Source organism: Argiope bruennichi, chromosome X2 (assembly GCF_947563725.1).
Source record: "Argiope bruennichi chromosome X2, qqArgBrue1.1, whole genome shotgun sequence".
In the NCBI taxonomy this organism is placed as follows: Eukaryota; Metazoa; Arthropoda; class Arachnida; order Araneae; family Araneidae; genus Argiope; species Argiope bruennichi.
The window spans coordinates 114,058,528-114,081,455 of record NC_079163.1 but is presented as its reverse complement, the minus strand read 5'-3'; the positions used below and the strand labels follow the sequence as shown (position 1 = coordinate 114,081,455).

General features: G+C 30.0%; 1 protein-coding gene across 1 annotated transcript in view; it reads left to right on the top strand.

Moving 5' to 3' along the window:
• The first annotated feature begins 327 nt into the window (after positions 1-327).
• Positions 328-22,928, top strand: part of LOC129960177 (putative fatty acyl-CoA reductase CG5065) — a 32,026-nt gene continuing 9,425 nt past the window's right edge. The window contains exons 1-9 of the mRNA XM_056073384.1: positions 328-442; positions 12,787-12,827; positions 15,857-15,994; positions 16,859-16,975; positions 18,000-18,175; positions 19,127-19,199; positions 20,192-20,298; positions 21,302-21,479; positions 22,025-22,069. Of these exons, the coding sequence (XP_055929359.1) occupies positions 15,908-15,994; positions 16,859-16,975; positions 18,000-18,175; positions 19,127-19,199; positions 20,192-20,298; positions 21,302-21,479; positions 22,025-22,069 (783 nt within the window). The 5' untranslated portion in view covers positions 328-442; positions 12,787-12,827; positions 15,857-15,907. The remainder of the gene's footprint in view (positions 443-12,786; positions 12,828-15,856; positions 15,995-16,858; positions 16,976-17,999; positions 18,176-19,126; positions 19,200-20,191; positions 20,299-21,301; positions 21,480-22,024; positions 22,070-22,928) is intronic.

Sequence of the window (22,928 nt, the reverse complement as noted above, 5' to 3'; positions counted from 1 at the left end):
AATAGCTTACATCACAAAATGAAATAAATATTTTTTTTTTCGTGTCATCTAGTCTTAAAAATTTATAAGTAATTGTTCAAACACCGACCTTTCTTTTTTCATCTAACTTTCCATTTCTTTTGACATGAGAATTCCAAGCAACCCTGTAGAAATCATGCTGCCCGAAATTCTCTTTTCTAAACTCGAACGTTATTTTTTTTAATTCTTTCTCCTAAATCTGGTCATCCGAAATGGATGCTAAAGACATTGAGACACGAGGGGGTAAGAAAGGCTGTGACGGAAGTTTCGAGGAAAAAGTTCGACAAAAAAAGTGTGTGGCCTCATTGCGGAAAAGATAATCGCCAAGGCTAGCGCCAACTCCCTTGTATACACTTACCGGCGGATAAAAGCAATGGCTGACTTCGCCTCGCGTTTAGTTCTGACCAAAGCGAGATCCTTACAGGTAAGTGGACTTTCGTCTTAGCACCTTTTCTTCAACTGTCAAAGGTTGATTGGCCTTCCTCAAGAAACTGAACATACCATTTGTAGATTATATTCATCAAAATAAGGCACTATTGTGTTAAAATTTATTTAATATAGTAAAGCTAAATATATATTTTTGTAACTAATATTTTATCTTAAAGGAATAGAAAATGTGTTAAAATTTGGAAGTAATCTAATGACTACCTTTCAGTTTAGTTTGAATATATTTATTATAAAATACAAAATTAGGCTTTGTGGGTCACAAAATGTTTTCAATATAAATGATGAAAATATAATTTCATGTTCATGATTTCTTGTAAACCGGATGCTTTATTATCTTTTATATAATATGGCATGATTTCTAATATTATGTTGATTGATGTTTATAGTTTGCATTTAATATTTCTTCTATTTGTATGCCCTATGAGAAAAATCGATAGTATTGTCATTTCTTAATTGTTAAAAAGCATATAAATTGCATAAATTTATTCATTTAATTTGCAAAATGTTGTCTTTACTTGCATTAAGCAAACGAAAGGAAAGCATATTCCGAAACGAAATATTTTCGAATTTCCCGCTCTAGCAGTGAGTATCGTCGGTTCCGTAAAGTTAAACATTCAGCGCTGTGAACATATCTTGAATCAATTTCGGTTCGTACATCTCATAATATTTGGTAGAATAAACCAACCTGAAGATTCGACATATCTTTTATTATAATTGTTTTGTGGGTTTTTTTTTCTTTCTTTTTTCTTTTCCTTTCTTGAAACTTAAGGAAAATCAATCTGCGTTTGTATAATACGGCAATCACGAGTCGACTCGAGATTGTTAAATTTCTTCAAAATAATCATGGTAGCAGCGTGTTAATGGTATTTCTTAAATATACACGAATTTCGTTTGTTCATTTGACTGTTTTCGTGAATATTAACAATTATTTAAGACCTTAATTTTGCTCAATATATTTCAGAAATCTAAAAATTTCTGCCATTCGCATTTTATGAACGCAGATGTAATAAATTAAATACATAATGTTCGTAAATATTATCTCATTGCCAATGCTTACTAAATAAATATTAATAATTAAATTCATTCAATGCCCCTTGGAGTTTTTCATAGCCGTCTATTAGCAGAAATATTGATACATTTGTATCGGAATTTTGATCATTATTTAATATAAGGCTTATATTTAAGCAAAATGAAAATGTAGAAAGAATCATTGGCCAACATGATGATTAAGTAATTATTAAGAAACGCCGATTATTTAATATTTTATTTCTTGTAATTATCTTTAAAATTTTAATGATATTAACAATTTTTTAGTTCTGAAAATTTTAGTCCGCATCTGAATTCTTCGATAGACTGTGGAATAATAAAAAGAGTAGATTTTATTAAAGTCAATAATATTGACAAAAAAAGTTATTTTAAATTTTGATCTCCTTGAAAACCTTCGATTTATTGTTTTAAACTCAAATGATCCAATGTTATTTTTTCTGCAATGATTTGTGTTCTTATAGTAATATTATTATTTAGGTTCATACTGTGGATTTTCGACAACAAGAATCTTTTGCTTTGGCAAAATTTTCCAACAGTCGATCAAATAAAGTTTAGACGAGAAAAATAAAATTAAGTATCTTTATAAATTTCGCATATCCTGAATCTGTACTTAACGTTATACATTAAGTTGTACAATCAAAAGTTTTTTTTAAAAATAATACAATGGAAATTAAATCCAAGAGATCAGAAGTTTATTTGTTTTTTGTTTGAACTAGTGTGCGTTTCCCGAAAATGTTTTTCTCCGAGTGATTTCTAAAAATATACAATTTGCGTTATAAGAAGATTGGAAAATATGGACAAGCCAGAAGCTACAATAAATATTTCATTCAAAACCAGATTCTTTTTTAGCCCTGGAAATTTGATATAATTTGCTATACTATTTCTTTCCATTCACTTGGTAGGGTTTGACAGTGCTATAGACATTCGTTTCATTTTGTAAAGCATGGACTTGCATCAATTTGATTTTCTTTCATGTTCAAAACAAATGAGAACCATTCACTCAGAAATTTTTCATCTTCATGAAGTACCTCAATCTTCATTCGGCCAGTTTGGAAGTTTTTCATTAAAATTCAGATCTAGAGATTCATTTATAATTCTTAAGTAGACAAGGCCACCAAAGACTATTATTTTACCTGGTCGTGTATTTTGATCCGATTTGGCTTTGATGCAATAGGACCAAATGGAATTATTCAGGGCTAGGGGTAGGGTCCCGTAGTCGGAAGATCATAGGTTCAAGACTTGTTTCTAACTAAGATTCACCATCTATTCATCGTGCTTGGTGAACATGAAATTCGTAAAGGCATTTTCTCCCAATTGTGGTGTGAAGGGTTGGAAAGAAGAGATTGCTAGTCCAACTCTCTTCCTCCGCAAATGATCATGGTTCGATAAATAAAATCAATTTGAAATAGTAGCATAAAATTTTAAAATACAATGCTTTAACTTTTAAGATCCTCATATGTAGCTAAATGACGTTGGAATAGACATCGTTTAATAAGGTCACAACAAACTTAACAAAAAAGAAAATTTATATTAAAGTTCCTAATTGTACATAGTGATTAAACTAAACCACAATACTCGTTTCCAAAATGTTTAGGGGGAATAGCTTTGTATCAAATGCAAGGGAAAATTTTTAAACCTTAGATTTTGGAAAAAGGTTTGAAGATCTTAATCCTTGGAAGTTTTTTCTCCTTGGATGTTAAATAAATACGTAATCACAAGCAAATGGATATAATAAAAATCGAATAATGTTAAGTTGAAATGCCTAAATTCTACAAATATTTGTTAAGCAGATTTGAAAATACTCGAAAATTGGCATGTGTGAAATTATTTCCAAATTTGGAAAAACTTGTCAATATGAGTCATTTCACTCTTGACAGGTATTGAATGTCTCGTAAAATCCGTGATTAGACATTCGCCTCGGGTCCGTTTTGGAAATAGTTCAGTGAAAAGATAAAGTAACTTGGACTTAAAGTAACTAACGATATTTTAAACTAAAACTAACTTCATCGGATGGCTAACTTAACCCTGATGTTGAGATCATAATGCATTCGAATAGGCATCTTTTAGTTTAATGCGATGAAAATATTCAGTCTTCTGAAAAAGTATTTGGAGATCCTGTGGCTGAAAAAAAAAAGTATTATAAGCAGTTGCTTAATGTGCGTTGCTGGAAATTCACATTTAAAAAAATGTAATTTTAATGAAAATTCTTTTTTTTTTTCTGGTCGTTCTGCTTCGAATCTTCCCGAGATCTTTTTCTTCAGAAAAACAAGCTACTGAATGAATGATCCCTCTTTTGCATACTTAATTATATGGGTGCATTAGCAGGATTTTGTATTTTACTTCCCCCCCCCCTTTTCTGTCTACATGCTTTATTTTTTGACCCCAGAAGATGACCGGTTCTCTTTTGGAGCAATATTTCACCGAGTCCCCGACGGGAAGGTTACATTACGAAAATAAATATTCTATGAAAGAAAGCGGGTTTATATGCAAGTGAAAATTCAAGAAAAAAATATAAAATTCTGATTATGAATATTTTTTCTTTGGTACATTGCGCTGTAAAACGAAATACACTTTTAGATGAGATAACGAAATTGTCCGATCTTACAGAGAATAATCTAATAATAAGCGTGAGATGAATAGCAATACAAAACTGTCATTAAAAGACAGTGCTAGACTAGAAAAAATTACTTTTAAAGAGAATTAAACTGGAAATTCCGCTTTACGTATTTTTTACTTGTATATAAAGGCAGCATTTTAATCGTCAAAAATTTCGAACTCGTCTCCCCGTTTCCTAGTCGAGAAGCACATTTTTAAAATTATGTCTGTTAACACAATAATTCAAAAAACACCTTGAGCTTGAAGGATGAAATTGGTAGATTTCTATCAAATTTTGAATAAAATCTATTCAGTAGAATTCTGTCCGGCCGTCTAGATGAAAGTTAATACAATAACTACAAAACGGAGGGAGCTGAATGGATAAAAATTTGGTGCACAGATTATGAAAATGTGATATTTTGCTTCACTCAAAGAACAATTTGTTATAAAAGCATTCCTTAGTCGCGTCGTTTACATCTAGTGAAATGAGCAACTCGGAAATTCCTACAAATTTTTCTTAAATATTTGTGTACATACTATCTATCGGATACAACTTGTTGTGCATAACAAAAAGAAAATGGGAAATGTTACGAAATCGAAGAATCTTGTCAACCTAACGATGCGTATCGAAAATAAGTTTGTCTCCGGGTTATTTTGATTCTTATAAAGATGCAAGGAGCTTTTTGCATTGGTTATTATTCCAAATTATTGAGTTTACTCCGTTTTTCCTTTGTATGTGACCAAATCCGAAAACATTTCTCATTTTTATACCTATGCGAAATTCATATCAAGATGTATCGTTCAAGAACTCGCATCTGCAATTTGGTGGCAGTTCCAAACTTATACCGCTAAGTGTTTTGACTAAATTATCCTATTTTGTAAGATTTTATCGCTCAGTGCTTTGCTTCAATAAGATTCAATCAACTGCTTTTGAGTGATGGAACATTATAAAACATGGTAAATATATTTCAATTTTATTTTTAACACTATTTTGACAAGTGTTTTAGTTATGAAATCGATTTTTGTTTCAACTAGTGCTTCGAAAACCATGTGAAAGAGGTGCGAGAGGGTGTTCGCTATTCAGAAGAAAAAAAATTAGCTATTTCTATTAATAAAATTATTATGCACTACTAGCTATTTATAAGCTAAGAGCGAATTCTAAATTCTGTACATTTTTATATATGGTGCTAAGTTATGGGATAGAGCTTAAATATGTTTCTCTTGCAACTTCAAAACAGAAAGTTAACCTTACTAAACTAGTTCCAATATAAAGGAGTAGCAAAACGTTTCAATAATTTCAAGAATAGGTAGTAGAGAGTTAATATTTAGCATATTGCTAATTATTGATAGGAATAAAAGTAACATTAGCTTTGGAATGATCTGTTGATTAAATATCTAAGAATAATTAAATAGTGGTTGTATTTTGATAATACTGAATTTATATAAATTTGTACATTTACTAGAAAAATATAAGAACAGCATAGATTATCGATGATTTAAATTTCAGTGGATACTCCTCTAATTATCAGTTTTTTTACAGACGCTTATTTAAGTAATTATATTTCAAACTATGGATATTTTGAAATATTTTATTCTAGACCTTAAGTTTTTAATGTTCGTTTAATTCTCAAGGTCGCCGAATTTCCTTTCTACTTTGTAATCAAATAGAATTATGAGTAACGAATAAATTTATTTGTATATTTTAATAAAAACAACATAAATAAAATATTTTTCAGTCGGGATTCGCTCTCGTGTTCGTAGTCGTCAATCTTCAAACGTATTGAAAGCAATTGAATCAAAAAGTTTGGCCGTATAAATCGCAGCATCATGACTGCTGTTTAATTTGCAGTGGCTTCTGCATTATATGACACATACTTCAAGAATTCTGCTTGATTTTTATCAAATGGCTGTTGATTTCCTGACACATTTTATTGTTCGATTCCATTTGTCTGAAGGCAATATACTAATCTTTCTCATGGTTTATAATTCAAAAATGTTTTTTAGCGTGAAAAGTTCCTGGTGCACTTTTAATTTCTGGAGTCACTAATTTCCCATGGACGATTGTGTTTAAAAAAAAACTTGTATATAGAAATAGAATATTTTATCGATTGTTTGTTCACTGCCTTTCGAAATTCCAACATTTGTATACTCTAAGTACCATCGCACAATTTTAATATTTTCAGGAATTTAATCCTCGGCTGGTCATTAAATTTAGATTCCGTGCTAGGGACACCATCTAGTAAAGAATTTGAAAAAAATTGACCTTAAGATTATAAAGAAAAATTTAACTGAAATTTTAAAAAAAATTACTCATTTATGAATGTATAAACAGAAGTGTTTTTAAGAATTATGTTTAGCAAAAAAAAAAAGAAGAAAAAGTTCCTTCTAATTTTCATCGCATAGCTTATTGACTTATGTTAATAAACTTTACTAACCAATATATCAGCCCATTAACGGAAGAGTCTTAAAATTCCAAATATTCGATGAAAAAAATTTAAAGATTGGTATGTTTTTACAAGTAGTACTAGATTTTTGAATTGTTGACCCTTAGTATTTTCAAAACTGGACATCGGAATTCTTAAACCTCAAAGTAGTTATCCGATTTTTGCTTTATGTTGCGAAAGGAAATTTATATTGGTGTATCGCATCATATTCAATGCATCTGTTTTGAATTCAGTTTTATGAGTATCGTCCAGACTGCCTATATTTCAATCTCAAAGCAGATGCTGTTTTGTCATCCTCAAAATTTTGGAAATGTTTATTAAAGTAACAAAATTTCTTAAATTTTGCCTTACTTTTTAATTTGATACAAATCGATGACTAAGCGAATCAAAAATTTATTTAATGTTTTGATCCAGAAACAAAAATTAAATAATCGAGAAATTAATTTATCATCTTAACTCCTTCGAATACAATGGAAGTCTGACTTGATCGAAATGTATCGGTGAATGGTATTGAATGATTTAATTTTTGATATTTAATTCAAAATGGCAAATAACCTGTTTGAAAGATTTTTGCCCTTGAAGTATTTTGGTTATCCTTTACGTCATCATATTAATTGAAATGTCTTGCATAATGAAGTGAAATATAATTAAGTAATTGAATAAATAAGTTAAGAGACGTGTTAACATAATAAATTTTATCCTTGAAGTTTATTAATCCAGCAAATTGCCGCAATTTAAAATTAATTTTGAATAATTATGCAATTTATATTTTCGACTGGAAGTAAGAAAGCATCTTTGTATATAAACATTAAAAATTAACAATTTTTTAATTTCAGTTTACTAAGAATTTAAAATTAAATACAAACTTTGACAATCATTTTCTGATGTCTTTTGCACATTTTTATCAATTCATACAACCGCAGCTGAAGATTAAAACTATGCAATTTAAAATTAAGCAAAAATAATTCTTAAAATCTTAAACTTTTTGTTTATGCACTTGTTTTAATCTCACTGTTCTTGATATTGAAACTATATACTTAGGTGTTTGAAGGGTTTTTTCAAACGAATAAATATAAACTTAAACAATTCCCTAATCACAGCGTGATATAATAAATGAATATTAAGTGTCTGACTACTACTTTTGCATCTATTTATTTGGAATGAATTTCATCAAAAGCTATAGTTCGAAAGTATAATAAAAGAAGCCATTGCCTGATATCTCAGATAAATTATCTTCCAGAATTTACTGTAGGCAAATATCTTGAAGGAAACATCCATGTGTTCCTTTCAAACTATTCTTCAGATGGAAAAAAAAACTCAGTTTTAGATCATAAACATTCCTCATCACATCAACAAGGAATTTCAATCATTATATCAATTTAATTTAGGATCAAACAATATGAATGAAAGCTTTCATTCATAATCTTTCAAACAGTGAAAGAAAAAAAAATGAAGCTTTGTAAATTTTAGCTTCAATTTTCATCAATATAAAGACCTCGACGTCAACTGGATGAAAGGTGTCTAGACTATTAGAAAGTAGTTCATTTCTCATCATTGACGTTTGATGAATGCCGAATTGTTAATTTGAAAAATAAAAGCAATAAGATTGTCAAAGTTGAAGAGGAAATAGCAATTTATTATATCCTGTCTTTGTAACGGTTATGTAATGTCACGAGAAAATATTTTGAACGTTTTTATACAGTAGGTAATTTTTTTTAAACAATCACTGTGAAGGAACATATTGAAGACTGGATTTGCTTCTGCTTTCATGTCCATGGGATTTACGAGAGCAGTGCGGGTCAGAAAAAATTTATAAATTCAATTCATTTTAAATCGTTTTAAAGTATAAAACTAAATGACGATGAATTGTTCATTATTAGAAGCCAAACATAAAGTATATTTCTAATGGGTTTTCCTCCTTTCAAAATTTACGTTTGCATTTCAATTGGTGGTTTTCGATCAATAGTAAAAAGGTAATAAAATGGGGAATGCGACAATTCAAACTTTTTTTTCTTTTTTCGTACAAGACTTTTATTTTTGGTATTCAGTTAGTGATAATCTTTTGCGTATCACTTTGCTTATACTTTATTACTCGGGAAGCAACTATTTCAACCTCGTTTCAGGATAAAGTACCAGATTTCACAGAATGACCATTGTATAGAGGTTAAATGCTCATTACGTAGACTTAGCATCTTCACGGTGGAGTGGAGAAAGTTTGGAAAATACCGTCAGTTATTGGGTCATATCAGAATTATGGCAGTCTATTTAAATTGACTTTTGTAGCTTCATAAGTGCCGGTAAACTTATTCTTCTACTTTTTAAAGTGCCAGATTTTTATTACAAAGCATGCAGTTAGAAAAAAAATTTTCCCTTGTGAAATTCAACTTTAAATCACTATTTCTAAGGTTTTCCAAACTGTTTGTGACTTTGGAAATATTTCTTAATTCGCTTGTACAAAAATCATTTTTAATTATTCATAATGCAAGTCAATGATAATGAAAATCTGAACTTGGAAGCTGATAACAATAACTTGCAAATCTGTTACATTCTGTGTTATCGAGTAATCTGTAATCTATCTGTTATGAATTTTCTCCTACTATTAATATGGTAATTATAAAGCAGCTTACCAATAATTCAATTGACGACTTAATATATTATTACCGAAAAGTTTAATCCAAAATGTATTATTGATCTTGAAAAATAATTTAAAATTTTGACTGTCAATTAAAGGCAACAATATACCAAAGAATGATGAAAGTATTAAATTTATTAGGAACAGAACCGAGTAGTTCAATACGGAAGTAAAAATTATATAATTAAATGTTTATATAATAGTTTTTCTTCTTTCCTTAAGCAATCATTATCCTAATAAATTATTAAATAGTAGAAAAAATTAACCTATGAAATGTTTTTAATGTAATATGAATCGGAATCCTATTGAGGTCAATTCTCGAGTTAGAAGTCCTCTAATCTCGTAGATCTTTAGTATTGTGTAAGACAGGGTCACTTTGCTTAATCGTGCAAGGCCAGTCACTCACGTCAAAACCCTGACCCATACAACTTGTACAAGGTATATTTCTTAATTTAGACATTGACCGTCAAGGAAGAATCACTTTTTTTTAAATCCAGACGGGCAGGAATAGCTTCAAAATAGAAGACTTTCATTGGAAAATTTCACTTCAAAACTTTTCATTCGTATTAAATAATTATTTCGTCTTATGATTATTTGTAAGTTCGCATCAAATGATTTTTTATTTGAAAAATTGATGTGCAATCTTGAAAAATAAATGAACTTTTTCATTAAGCAGAGCGAATTTTTTATCCTTTTATTCCATTGATTTCAATAACCTTCAAAATTGGCCATTTACTTCAATGACCCTGTTTTTCGCAAGCTGCAACAACATAGATGTGTTTTTTAAGACTGACTCTGTCATTAATAGTACTCTGTTCAAATGTTTGATTTTTTTTTTCATGCGCGCCGATTATGTAAATATTTCCGGGGAAAAAATAAATCTCTCAATCTTAGTCGTGAACTTAGATTTTTGTATTGCTTAAAGTGTTATGAAATTAGATAATGCCTTCATTATAAATGTATATTAAAAGTTTTAATTAAAGTTTGCAAGCATTGAAACACAAAATATTTCTAAAAATTGATATACATTCATTAATAAGAGTAAAGAACTAAGATTTTTAGTAGAGAGAATGCAGGAAGGTTTCATGGTGTTTTTTGCTAGAGCTGCAACCAAGTAACTGTTTGTTCCGCCACTATTAACTAACATTTACAAATTTGAGGTATGTCCCTACTCTAAAATCTTCGTTTTGCTGAAAATTTTCGAAATTTGTTGCATTTGTTCCCTTTATAGGCCATTCTTTTAATTATTCAAAAATGCTCTATTTTCCTTTTTGCGATTATTTTAAGCAAAATTATAGTATAAATAATCGGTAAGGAAACTTTTGAAACCGGAAGTGGGTATTTAAAGAATTATAAAATTATCTTATTCTTGAGCAATGCATTGCTTAAAAATATAGATTTGCGTTTCCTTTATTTTTTATATTTTTTTCACTTGTTCCTGTGAACTGTTTTTTTAAATTTGTTTGAATTTAAAATAGAGAAGCCGTATATCGCTAAATGACCGTGTCCTAGTAATCCATTCATACTTGGAAAATTTTTGATTAAGACTTCATTGCGGAAAATTGTAAAATATATGAAATGAATATTATAGGCAATCCTTTGTTGTCAAACTACAAAGCGCCATTGGAAAAATAAGAAAAGTTTTGGGAACATTTAGAATTTTTGAAAGATCACTGGCAGAGCAAGTGCAGAGTACACTGAACTGAAATGCAGAGTACACTATGGAAATTAGGCATCTAAAGCTCTTATGACAGCGCATGAAAATTACAAAGTGAAAATGTATGATAGGACATATATAGAAACATAAGAGTAGTCTTATTTCTTATGAAATTGAATGAAATGCCTAAAGGAAAAGTTAAAATTCATAATAAACTTATTGAGACAAGTTAAAAAATTATTTTGCGATTTATATCCGTAAAAATGATCTGCAAGTCTAGAAAACGTGTTATATATTGTAATTGTGACTTTTTTTTTCCTTTGTTGCTGTTGCTGTTGCAATCTACCCAAGTAAGACATCTAGAATAAATTGTGTAACATGATGAAAAAAAGTTTTCAAAGGAATTCAGAGGGTCTTTCAGATTCATTTATAAAAAAACTGACTCGGCTTTTTTCAATAAAAATGTACTAAAGAATGATTTGGTCTCACAAAACAATGAAAATTTTAACCACATTTAATAATGGATCATTTTGTCCTAAGAAGTTTTAGTTTAGCAAAACAATTAAGGAGCATACATTGCAGCGTTATTATTTAATTAATAATGTAAAAATGTACAGCCCATTCTCAAGTACTTAAAACTTTTAATTAATCCACTGATATTGAAAAACAGTATGGGAATCCATAAAGAGGATTTAGATATAGATACATCAGTAATAGTCTATTGCATAATAATTCTAAAATGATGTATAAACTAAAAAAAATCAAGAAAGAATTTGTCCTGCAAATGTGGCGAGTTTCAACATTGTAAAGCGATAACAAAATTTTCCATTAAAATCTATACATTCGTTTTCTGGGAAACTCTATTTTTCGTTATTTTCCTTTACGGTAAACGTCTTTTCAGAAATTCTGTTTAGGTATTGAAATGAAATGTTACCAAAATGTTTCTCTGATCTAGCTATGTTATGAACTAGAATCTAAACTTTCGGTTCGCATTTAATTATCTTACCGAAGTGAAAAATTCAATAATATTCAATAAAAATTGAGTTTTCCTACCAAACTGGCAATATTTACACAGCTTTCAGTTACTGGGAATTTTATTACTTCATAACAACGCTAAATATATTATGTACAAGTAAAATTGAAATATGTTCATTCGAATTTGATAGAGGATGTTTGACGTAACTGCAAATATTCACAAAATTTAGCTAAAATTTGCTCTATAATTTCAAACTTTAATAAAACACTTACACTGAAATTTTACTGAGATTCTTAATTTTATTCTCCATTATAACTAAAAATGTTTCATTAAAATTTATTTTTAAAAAGTGTACAGAAGTTATACATACGTTAAGAAGCCTTCATTTCTTTCTTGTTTCTGGAGGAGCTCGCATTGAACTCTTATAATTGCGTCGAATATAAGATTTTAAGTATTATTCCTGATAAACAAGGTTATGCTTTTGGAGGCCAATTAAAAGAAAACAAACAAAATTAGATTATTAATTTCCGAAACATCCTATATATATTTACTCACCTTGGATATTGCTTCATTTCAAATTTTTGTGTAAACTGTCACATTATGAAAACTGCTATTACATAGGGCTTTTTTATTTTTTTTCTACAGAGAAATGGGATTGTTTTTATGTGAATTATATGTATTTAATCCTCTTTAACATGCCGCATTTTTTATCAACAATATCTTGTTTCCTCCCAGGAAGATTGCCTTTTAATGCCATGCACTACCGGTTACCAGATTTGTTTTTTACTTAGCTATTCGTTTACATAAATGAGCTTAGTTTTACCACAAATTTTCATCTGCAAATAAGTATTAGAATTTATTAATTATGAAACGCGAAAGACCATCTAATTCTAAATAAATTTTTTGCAACTATTTAAATTCTTAATTTTTTCATATTTTGAAGCCACGGACTAAGAATAGTGTTTTACAGGTGAAAACCCAATTCACACAAAGAAGAGTGTGCAATCCATGGTAAGTTGATTTTTTATTATTATTAAAATGTATACAAGTAAAATTATCAGTTTTTCTTTCTTTATTTCAAGTTTTATTTAGTCACCCCGGGACTTTTATCTGATGAAAATTTATTTTTATATAGAAGTTGTGCAAAAATTGTACACTAAAGCTAATTAATAAACTTGCATTTAGCTTTTGGTTAATATCCTACTTTTTTTTTCTTTTTATAATGACATTTTAGTTTATACATCTTGTTTAATGTTTATAGCAAACTTAAAAAAAAAAAAAAAAAAAAAAACTTTAACAGGGTTACGAGGTAATATGAAATGGCTCTTATGGTTAATTGAAACATATTAAACTATTTCAAATTAGAAAAAATCTTTTATAAATTCTTGCAATGTAAAGAATATAGGGAATATCTGAAATGTAACAATAGATTTAAAATTCAAATATCTTACTTAAATCTGAAGTTATTTTTTCATGGCTATAAAAAATATTAAACAAAATATTGCTATTATAAATTTTTTTTTTCTCAAATATCGTTGAAAGCCAAAATGTATACATTTAAATATTCAACTTATAATCAACTAAATCAATCTTCTCGTTAATTTCTGAAGGTAAAACCGTATATTAGTAGAAGTTAGTTATTTTAAGACAAATTCTAAATAAAAACGAAATATGAACAAACGTTTGAAAAGCAGCGTATTTCGTCCGAACTCAGAAATGACAATATTGGGATAATTATTCACTTGCTTGATTCAAAAAAAAAAAAAAAAATCGTCTAGACAGTTTTGCATTCTAATGGCTAATTAAATTTTTTCAGTTTAAAAACTTCAAGTAAATCAAAGAATTTAAAGAACCTAGATCTTTCATCTAATTTCAGTTTTTGAATTCTGTTGAATACTCTGCATAAATGTTAACGCAATGTTTGTCTTAAGTGGCTGCTTGCCTCTTCTATAAACGTAAAGAATACTTAGACTTTTTAAAGCTACGAATCAACTTTACCAAGGTCATTTTATGGACGAACGCGGAGAGAAAACAGAGTTTAAAATATTTTTCATGCCCACAAGATATTCAGGTTAGAGGTGTGAAGGAATTAATTTTGAAGCGTGTTTGATGCGTTGTTCTTTCATAAATGTCTTAACGATTTTATAATTTTTACACAATATTAGAGAGTACATGAGGCATATCAATTTGAAATGAGTGACGAATGTTTATGAATGAAATGTAATTGATTTCGTTTTCACAATCAATCGGAAAATGCAAAATTCATGCTTTTGGTCTTGCGGAAGCCCATCTTAATCATTGCGGAGTCTAGAATTTAAGAACCATTTTGTCTCAAGCTCTCCATTAATCTCAGCAGCAATGAGTCCAAGCAAGCGTGAAATGGGCCTCGTAAGACATTGACATGAGCTCGTGGATCTTATTTTCTTGCTGCTATAGATTCTCTCGTCCCTCCAGCATCTTTCATCATCACCAGATCACGAACTTCCGACAAGATTCCATTTCCGCGGGCTGCCTATTCCGGCCCCATTCTTTCCCAATCGAAAAATAAGAGAAATAGGCCGCTTTTCCAACCACTTTCTCCTCTGCTATGAGGAAAAGTCGTTGACTCACGTGTAAAGCTTTCGCTTTCATTTGACCCACCCGCGGGCTATGGAAGTGTTTTGTTACCCAGCCCCTCTTTTTCTTTGTGGCCTCTTTTTGATAGTAGCGCCCCACTGCTATCTAAACACTAGACCAGGAAGTTGGACACTGCTCTAGAATGAAAAAATCCTCGTCACATCATGAAGAGGTAACTGCGAAGTGTTGCTACAGACCGGTCAGTTTCTGCTTCTTTGCGAGTGCACCTTTTTGCGATTAAAAACAGGCCAAAGGTGACAAATAAACGCAACTGTATTGTGGCACGAGTTTACAAAATTGTCCAAAGGGTGTGTTTTGTTATTAAAGGAATGCATCGTTAATTGTTTAAGATTTTAAAAAAAATTGTGGTTGTGTGTATTAAATAGTTCCATTGTTTGTTTTTAAATCTGATGATTAATTACTAATTTTTAAATTGCATCGAAAATTTCAAAATGAGTGTTTTTAATCGATACCTCAAATCAGTTATGCGATAGCTTCAAGTCTTGTGATTTACCTATGGAATCATTTAAATTAATGCAAAAACACGCATATCAGTCATTCTGTCCGAGTCGGAGGTTGCTTTATCTTTATCGTAAATTGCAAACAATCTAAGATCATTTTCCTTTTCATGAAAGCGAACTCTTAAAACACAAAGTAATCCGCAGTGAAGATGTAGTAAATTTAAAAAAAAATTATATGTGATGTCGAATTTCTAATATTGCATTAGAACCTTGAATAAAATTCGTTACTTAAGAGTGACTATAATAATCGAAGTATTTTAGAGCATTTGTACTAAATTTGCTTCATATATTTACGCTAGCAAGAGTGAGCATTGATAAGATGGATACTTTATAATCATAGTTCTTAAGTATTTTAATTAAGTGTTCCATAAATATAAAGCCTTAAATAAAATGCCAAACCTATGAATTCATTGTAAAGAGCATCTGCGTTCCATGCTTCTGTAAAAAGGTTGACCTCATAATTATGAAAAGGGTCACCGTGGCTGAGTATAACATCTTAGCTTTTTAAATTCTTATTTCTTTCTCTCTATCCTCTCGACTCCATACTCTACCTGTGTGCTGAGATTGTACAAATGAAATCCATGTGATCGAATCCTCTTTCTGGTACAATGTGGAAATCTGAAGAGTTAGAATCATCCTTTTTTAGATGTAAATGACGATTGCTTAGAGAATAGTTTCGAGTAAAATTTGACACGAGAAGATGCATTTCAAAATTTAATGCATCGAATGAAATTATGCAAATGCCTTTCCATTACGGTTTTTAACTAAACATGTTTCATTAACTATTTTGGTAATAACTTGCATTATTGGCAATTTGCAGTAGATAATCTCATCACTTCACAACTACATCACGGCCTTCAAGTCAAGTTTGGGGAAAGTAAATTTGCGATTCCTCTTTTTCAGGTGTAATTCTCTGGAAAATTAAGGAATCGTGGAGCTTTTGAAACTCCTGCTATGACTTCTACCGAAACTCCTTCTATTCCTGCCTTCTATGAAGGCCGATCTGTCTTCATCACAGGAGCGACAGGATTCATTGGAAAGGTAAGCCCCCTTATGACATTTGATTCATGAACGTTATCATGCTCTTTAAATTGTATTTTTTAATGCACTGACGCTATTGAATTGAATAAAAATGAATTTTCTCCATCTAGTAATTTTATTAATGATTTAAATTATCGGAGAATTATATCAAGTACAGATATTTTATGGTACAGTATTTCATTTTATCAAATACTTGAACAAACACTTCGATTTAGCATATTTTTATTATGCTTGTGATTAGAATCATTCAAACAGAAGTAAATAATTGACTACCTTAAAGCGCCCTTTTATATAAATATGCATCTTTTGCCACAAAATTACTCAAATGAAATTCAGATTCTCCTGCCTTAAGTTAGTATAATGGTCTATAATGAGTGGCCAGTAATTACTGGCTAAAAACTGAATTATTGTTTATTTTTAAAATGCAAAATTTAACCGGTGTATTTTTTTCATGCTAAAAAATGTACATAGATAATAGTATTTTTTAAATTCTAATCATTTATAGGATAAGATTGACATATATTTGAAGTGGATGACTCGGTTTCCATCCCCAACATTTTGCTGCTTTGCAGAACGATGGCGACTCGGATTTACTCTGTATAACAAAGCATGCATTTGGCATTAAAATTTTCTGTGTTATGAAAGTTGGAAAATAAAGGAAATCGTGCAGTGAGATTAGCAACTTAATATAATATGAAGTCCTTGAAAATACTGGATTTCGCTTTTATGGTTGTACCAGCATAATGATGCATCTAATTACGTTTCGAAATGCTAAATGTTAATGGCTGTCGCACTATTTCTTGATGAAAAGAAAAACTATTTGAAAAGAAGACTTAATTTAACATATATAATGTTTATTTACAGGTTCTTGTTGAGAAACTCCTCCGGTCATGTCCGGGTGTCCAGAAAGTATACATATTAATGAGAGAAAAACGAGGAAAAGAACCCAAGCAGCGCTTGGAGGAGCTCCTCAACTGTAAAGTCAGTCAAGATTTCTTTCTTTTCCTACTTAAAAAATTGCATGCATGATTAATAAAAGCTTTTGGTATTAATTACAACATTATCAATTACGTAGACAATGTCTAATATACATAAACTGAAAATATTAGAATAAATCGGTTATTAAATAAGACATAACTGCGTGATTGATCTATCACTTAAACTGTCAAATCTGATCCATAAAATCACACTAAATCGAGGCCAGGGTAGCAATTCAAACCTTTCGGTGTATACATAGCCTAGCAAAATATATTCAATACATTAAATTCTACTAATCATTTCATAGTGAACACTGCCTGTTGGAAAGAATTATAATTGATGCGAATACTGCCGAATGAAATAAAACTAATTGCATATCTATAAAGTGGAGATAACTCAAAATTCTAGTTTCAAAGGCAGTTATGAATTTTTAAAAAATATGAATCACTAACGCTATCCAATGGAACTTCATTCGTCACTTTAATACTTTTCTTATTATATAATTACAATTTTACACTTACTTCAATATTTTAAAAAAATATAATGGAAAATGACCCTTTTGATGGCATGATTAGATATGAGAAATTGGAATTGTTTCCTTCCTTTGACGATGGTTGTTGGGAGCCAAAATTTCATTAATTCCCACCTTTTGAACATTTAGGAAGACCGCTAAAAGGATGCGCAACAACTGCCAATTGGTTTTGAAAAAGAGACGAAATAAATTCTGCGTCTTAGTGGAAGTTTAAAAAGAAATTTACATTAAATTCGAAGAAAATCTAAATCAGATTTCTTCAAATTTTGAATATTATATTGACACTCAAGAAAATATTGCGTAATCGCATATTTCTAAGGAGATCCGATCCCGTCCCATTGATGCCTTCTTAAATTTCCAGTGCATCGCAAAATAACTAATAACTTGTAGTATATTCAAAGTTCAGTCATAAAATTTAAAAAAAAAAATCTTAAAAGAATCGGATCTTAACAAGAAAAATTGATTCTAGTTGTTGATCTTTTCTTATTCTTGTAGGTGTTCGATTTGGTGAAAAAAGAAAATCCAGAAGCAGTTCAGAAAGTCGTTGTGGTCCATGGTGACTTGTCCTTGCCTCAGTTGGGAGTATCGCCGGCCGATCTCGAAGTTATGTCCAAAACAGTATCCGTAGTCTTCCATTCTGCTGCAACCGTCAAATTTGATGAACCTCTCAAGTAAGTTCTTTTTGTAAAGTTAATGAAAACTTTGAAGGGATTTTTTTTAAGAAGTCGATTGTATGAGATGTTTGACTAGGGAACATTTTATGTATATGTTTAAATACTGCCTTTTCTTTAAAATAAAAGTATGTATTTGTAACTAGGCATTATTTCTTCCGTTATGCTAGTGCAATTAACCGTAAGATAAATGTAAAACTAATATATTGCTATTGTTGGGTTACTTACACTGTACTGGCAATGCAATTCCAATTTGTTCAAATTCTTAATTTACTTTGAGCAGCACATTTTTTATGGATTGATAGAACTGATCAAATTCTGATAGGATTTAGTGAGCAAATCCTATTAAAATTGTTTTCTTTCTGCAACCATTATTGTAGAAAGAAAACTAAATTTTAAAATCATGGGCACTCCATACCTACCCACCATCACCACATGAAAACGCCTATAGTTTCCTACAATTGCCCTGCATCTTGGATGTAGGTTATTATGTGATATGGAGGTTTGGAGAAAGAATTTTGTATGAAGCATCTTCATCATCTGGTTCCTTTCCAAAATGCCGAGATTTGTCCCAAAATAATTCTCATATAATTTCAAAGCAATACATTAGTCAAAATTATAACATCCAAAAAAAATCTTTTCATCATCAGCATGATTACAAGAATAAATGCATTATGAGTGATTTTTGTGCAGGATCACATTTATCTAATAAATTAAGAAAAAGCTTACTTATTGTAGAATGTTCTTTGAATCTTAAATATAATTAATTCTTGCTTTAGACAGCGGCCGTTTCAGTGTGTCTTCTAATCTTGAAAAAGTTATTTTATTTACCCAAGAATTAATTTTTCTAAACTTTCGTCGGCTTCAATTGAAAATATCTTCCATAAGTAATTGTTTGGAATTTAAATCATCATGAATGAGCTTAGATGATTAATTTCAATTCTATTGCAGAGTAGCTGTCGATATGAATGTCCTAGCAACTAGAAGAATGCTTGAATTGTGTCATAAACTTCCAAATATAGTAGTAAGTATATTTTTGTCGCAGTTTTCAAAGAATTCTTAATTCCACGAAAATAAAGTTGATATTTTTTCGGGTAAGTAGCCTATTCAACGATCCATACACGTTATGCAAGCGATATCGTATGAGTATTTGCATTTGTAAAATCTAAAGACGCGGTAAAGGTCACATGGAATCCAAAAATTGCGTGTTTTTATAAATATCAAGATTTCGAAGTAGTGTTTAAAGATCTAAAGACACTTTCCAGAGTTTTACTGCATACATTTCGTAAGAGGATTTTCAAATGATTAACCTATCTGTTTCATCTATAAATTAATTCTTTAATTCAAGCGTTTCTATAAAGCTCCCAATATATTTTAACTTCCAATTAAAAAACAGAACAGTCTATTTAAAAGTGCAGAAACTTAAGCCTTGACTATATACATTTGTGTGAGAAAAAATATTCATGATTCCGCATCGAATATACCCCGGAATTTCGGAAAAGCTTGAACTAAACTTTTTGGGTATTTTATGAGAATAACCATAATATATTCTAAAAATACTCCATTTAAACTTAAATTAACATAGTTTGTATCTTGAGACTGATTATTGTTTTAATGGCTCTTCGTCGCAGGAAAAAAATGAATATTTAGGTAAAGTTCACGAAATCGTAAGATTCGTGATCTAAAATATTTCCAGCAACAAATGTACAGTTCTCGTAAGCATCCAGATAGCTTAAACAAAAATTTTATTGAAAAATTGAATCTTTCGCTTTAAATTGAATCCCTTTATTTTAAAACTTCAATTAATATAAATTATCTTCACCAAGCGTTTTGTGGGTTCCGAAGACCCAAATCTTTTAAATTGTTATATATGGAAATACTTGTTAAAAAAAAACTTATTTAGATGCGTTTATAATGATTTCTTAACGGGCACATATGTACAAGATTTCATATTTGCTGAATATAGTGGAAGCCTTCTGAATGCTCATTTGTACTAACATTCTTTTTTCTTTCAAGGCATTGATTCACGTCTCTACAGCTTACGCCAATTGCAACCTTTCGGAGGTGGATGAAGTTGTATACCCCCCACCTTTCCCTCCGAAGCAAATCATAGATGCTACAGAGTAAGTTCCGCATTTAGCATACTGAAAAAAAAAAATTTAAATCTACCGTGCTAGCAAGAATTGCATCATAATACCAAAATATAAAATCTTAGCAGCAAAGATTAATAGCAGCTGGTTTAGCATCAATAACTAGTGGCAGGTGATGCAATGTTAATTACTTTTGAGTTGCTATTAACCACGTTATCTTTAAATTGCTTTTTCGAAACAATTTTTTCTCTAAATTAATATCGAGGAAACGAAGATTGATATTAATCATCTTGCCTCAAGTAACGTGTAAACGACATTTGAATCCTTCTGTGAAAAAGGGTTAATTATCCCATTTTAACATTACGAAAATGTTCACTTATTCACAATTTTTTTTATATAACGAGAGTTGCATAATTCATTAAGAATAAATAACGGATCATTTGCATTACATTATTAAACGTAGCGTTCCCTCATTTAAAAATCTTCTTTAATTCATAGATTAATATAGAATGCAAGGTATATTTACTTGCTTACGTAACAATTTAAAAATAATTTAAATAAAATCAAAGATCGCTAATGATAAAGAATTTCATTATATTTTGGTATTTTAAAAATAATGGTATATTCTTATGTGCCAGTCACACGCGCAATATTATATTATTCCTAGAAAGTGTTTAATGTCTATTCCTTTTACCCATCGTATGCTAATTTAATTATTTAAAGAATACTTTCTCAAACGAATAAGGAATTTAAGACGTGTTTCATAATTTTTATTTTTGTCTCGTTCATAAATCAACTACAAGTAATTACAGAATTTGTCTTAGACCATTTCCAATATTATAGGAAAGAAAACTTAGCTGTTTATATTTCATTGAATGCATTATGTCTTCTATTCATATTCAAAAAATACGCTATTAAAATTTAATTTTTTTACGATATACGTTGCATTGCAACTTATCCATCACTGATTCTATGCATTCTGATTTTACGTGCTCAATACTGAAATTCATGGTCTTTAATTTATTTCATATTTTAGATGGATAGAGCCAGCCTTATTGGATTCCATTACGCCCAAGTTAATTGGGGATCGTCCTAACACTTACACATTCACCAAAGCTTTAGCAGAGAATCTTCTGGTAGATGAATGCGGTTCGCTTCCAGTTGCAATTGTACGACCATCAATAGTCAGTGCTGCTTGGAAAGAGCCTTACCCAGTAAGTACCGTTGGCAGATTTCATAGATGAGTCATCAAAATCGCACATTAATGAATCAAACAATGAGTTCGATATTACTTTTCTTTAGATCGTCCAGGATATTTGCTTTGTTATGAAATCAGATTTTTACGATATAAAAGCAAGACACTTGGGTTTTTTTTAAAAAAATTGGAGCAAGGTTTTTGCAGTCTTTTTTGTGGAATGGGTTACGATTTCAACGTTGTTTTTAGTATGATAAGCATTCAAAACTATTTAGGTTTGAAATTTATCATTTTCAAATAGGAATATTTAAACAATTTCGCCTTATTGTGTCCTAACATTTTAATGTTAAATTCGTATGATACATGAAATTCATTTAGATAAAGCCTGTAATCATTTTACAAAGAAAAATTCTCTTGAAAGTTTTTTGAGCAAATTATTTTCGTTTAGGTTTGAAATGCATTATTTATTTCTGTTTCTATTTCAAATCTCTTAACATTTTTGCAGAAACGCGTTTATAAGAAATTAAGTTTTTAAATACAAAAATAAATTTCATTTTCTTTCAGGGATGGATCGACAACCTGAATGGACCTGCTGGTATTATTGTTGCGGTAAATACATTTTTCCTTCTTAGTTTTAGCTTTAAAATTTTTGTTTTAAAAAATTTTGTTTTGAAGTGTTTGCCGTAAAATAGCTCAATACACTTCAAGAACTCCATCGGACACCATCTAGGTGAATGTATATAAAGGATGATGGAATTGCGTCAATCTATCAGTCGATCTGTATGGCTGTTAATGTACCGCTAATTAAGCCATAGACTTCTTCGCGTATCAAACTCCTGAATGGTTTCTGATGTTCTGAACAGTTTTTGTCACTCGCATTATAGAGAAAGAACTTTGAGAATGCGAGTCGCTCGAGTATGGTGACTTACTATTAATATTCTATATTCTAACGTCGCTTCCACACATAACTGGGTATTGACTACCCCTCGAATCATATCATTTTTTTTTTCAAATTTGCGAATTCTCTCTATGTAGCTTTGCATATATTTTAGTTATATGAGGAGGAAACGAGATTTCGTTCAGGCACTAGTTTATTTTGAGCAACATGCATAGCGCAAGTTTACCCTTAATGTTTATTAAAGTGTGATATTTGAATTTTAAATCAAAGAAGGAAATAGAAAACAGATGATAAAATAAAAATTTAAACTAATGGACAAGAAAATATTCTTTTTCACATCTGAATATAGATGTACTTCCGATAAATGATTCAGAGTTACAAAGCTTTCTAAAATTATTTTTTCCCGATATCGTAATATGTATATGAAGAAAAAATTATAAAATCAAAAATATTTGATCAATTCTTTTATCGATAATTTTTACTTTTAAGTATTTCGAATAGAAGTTTTTGACCCACCCACCCCACATCATCATGGACAACAACAAACGTCTTCATAACGCTAATGCGACA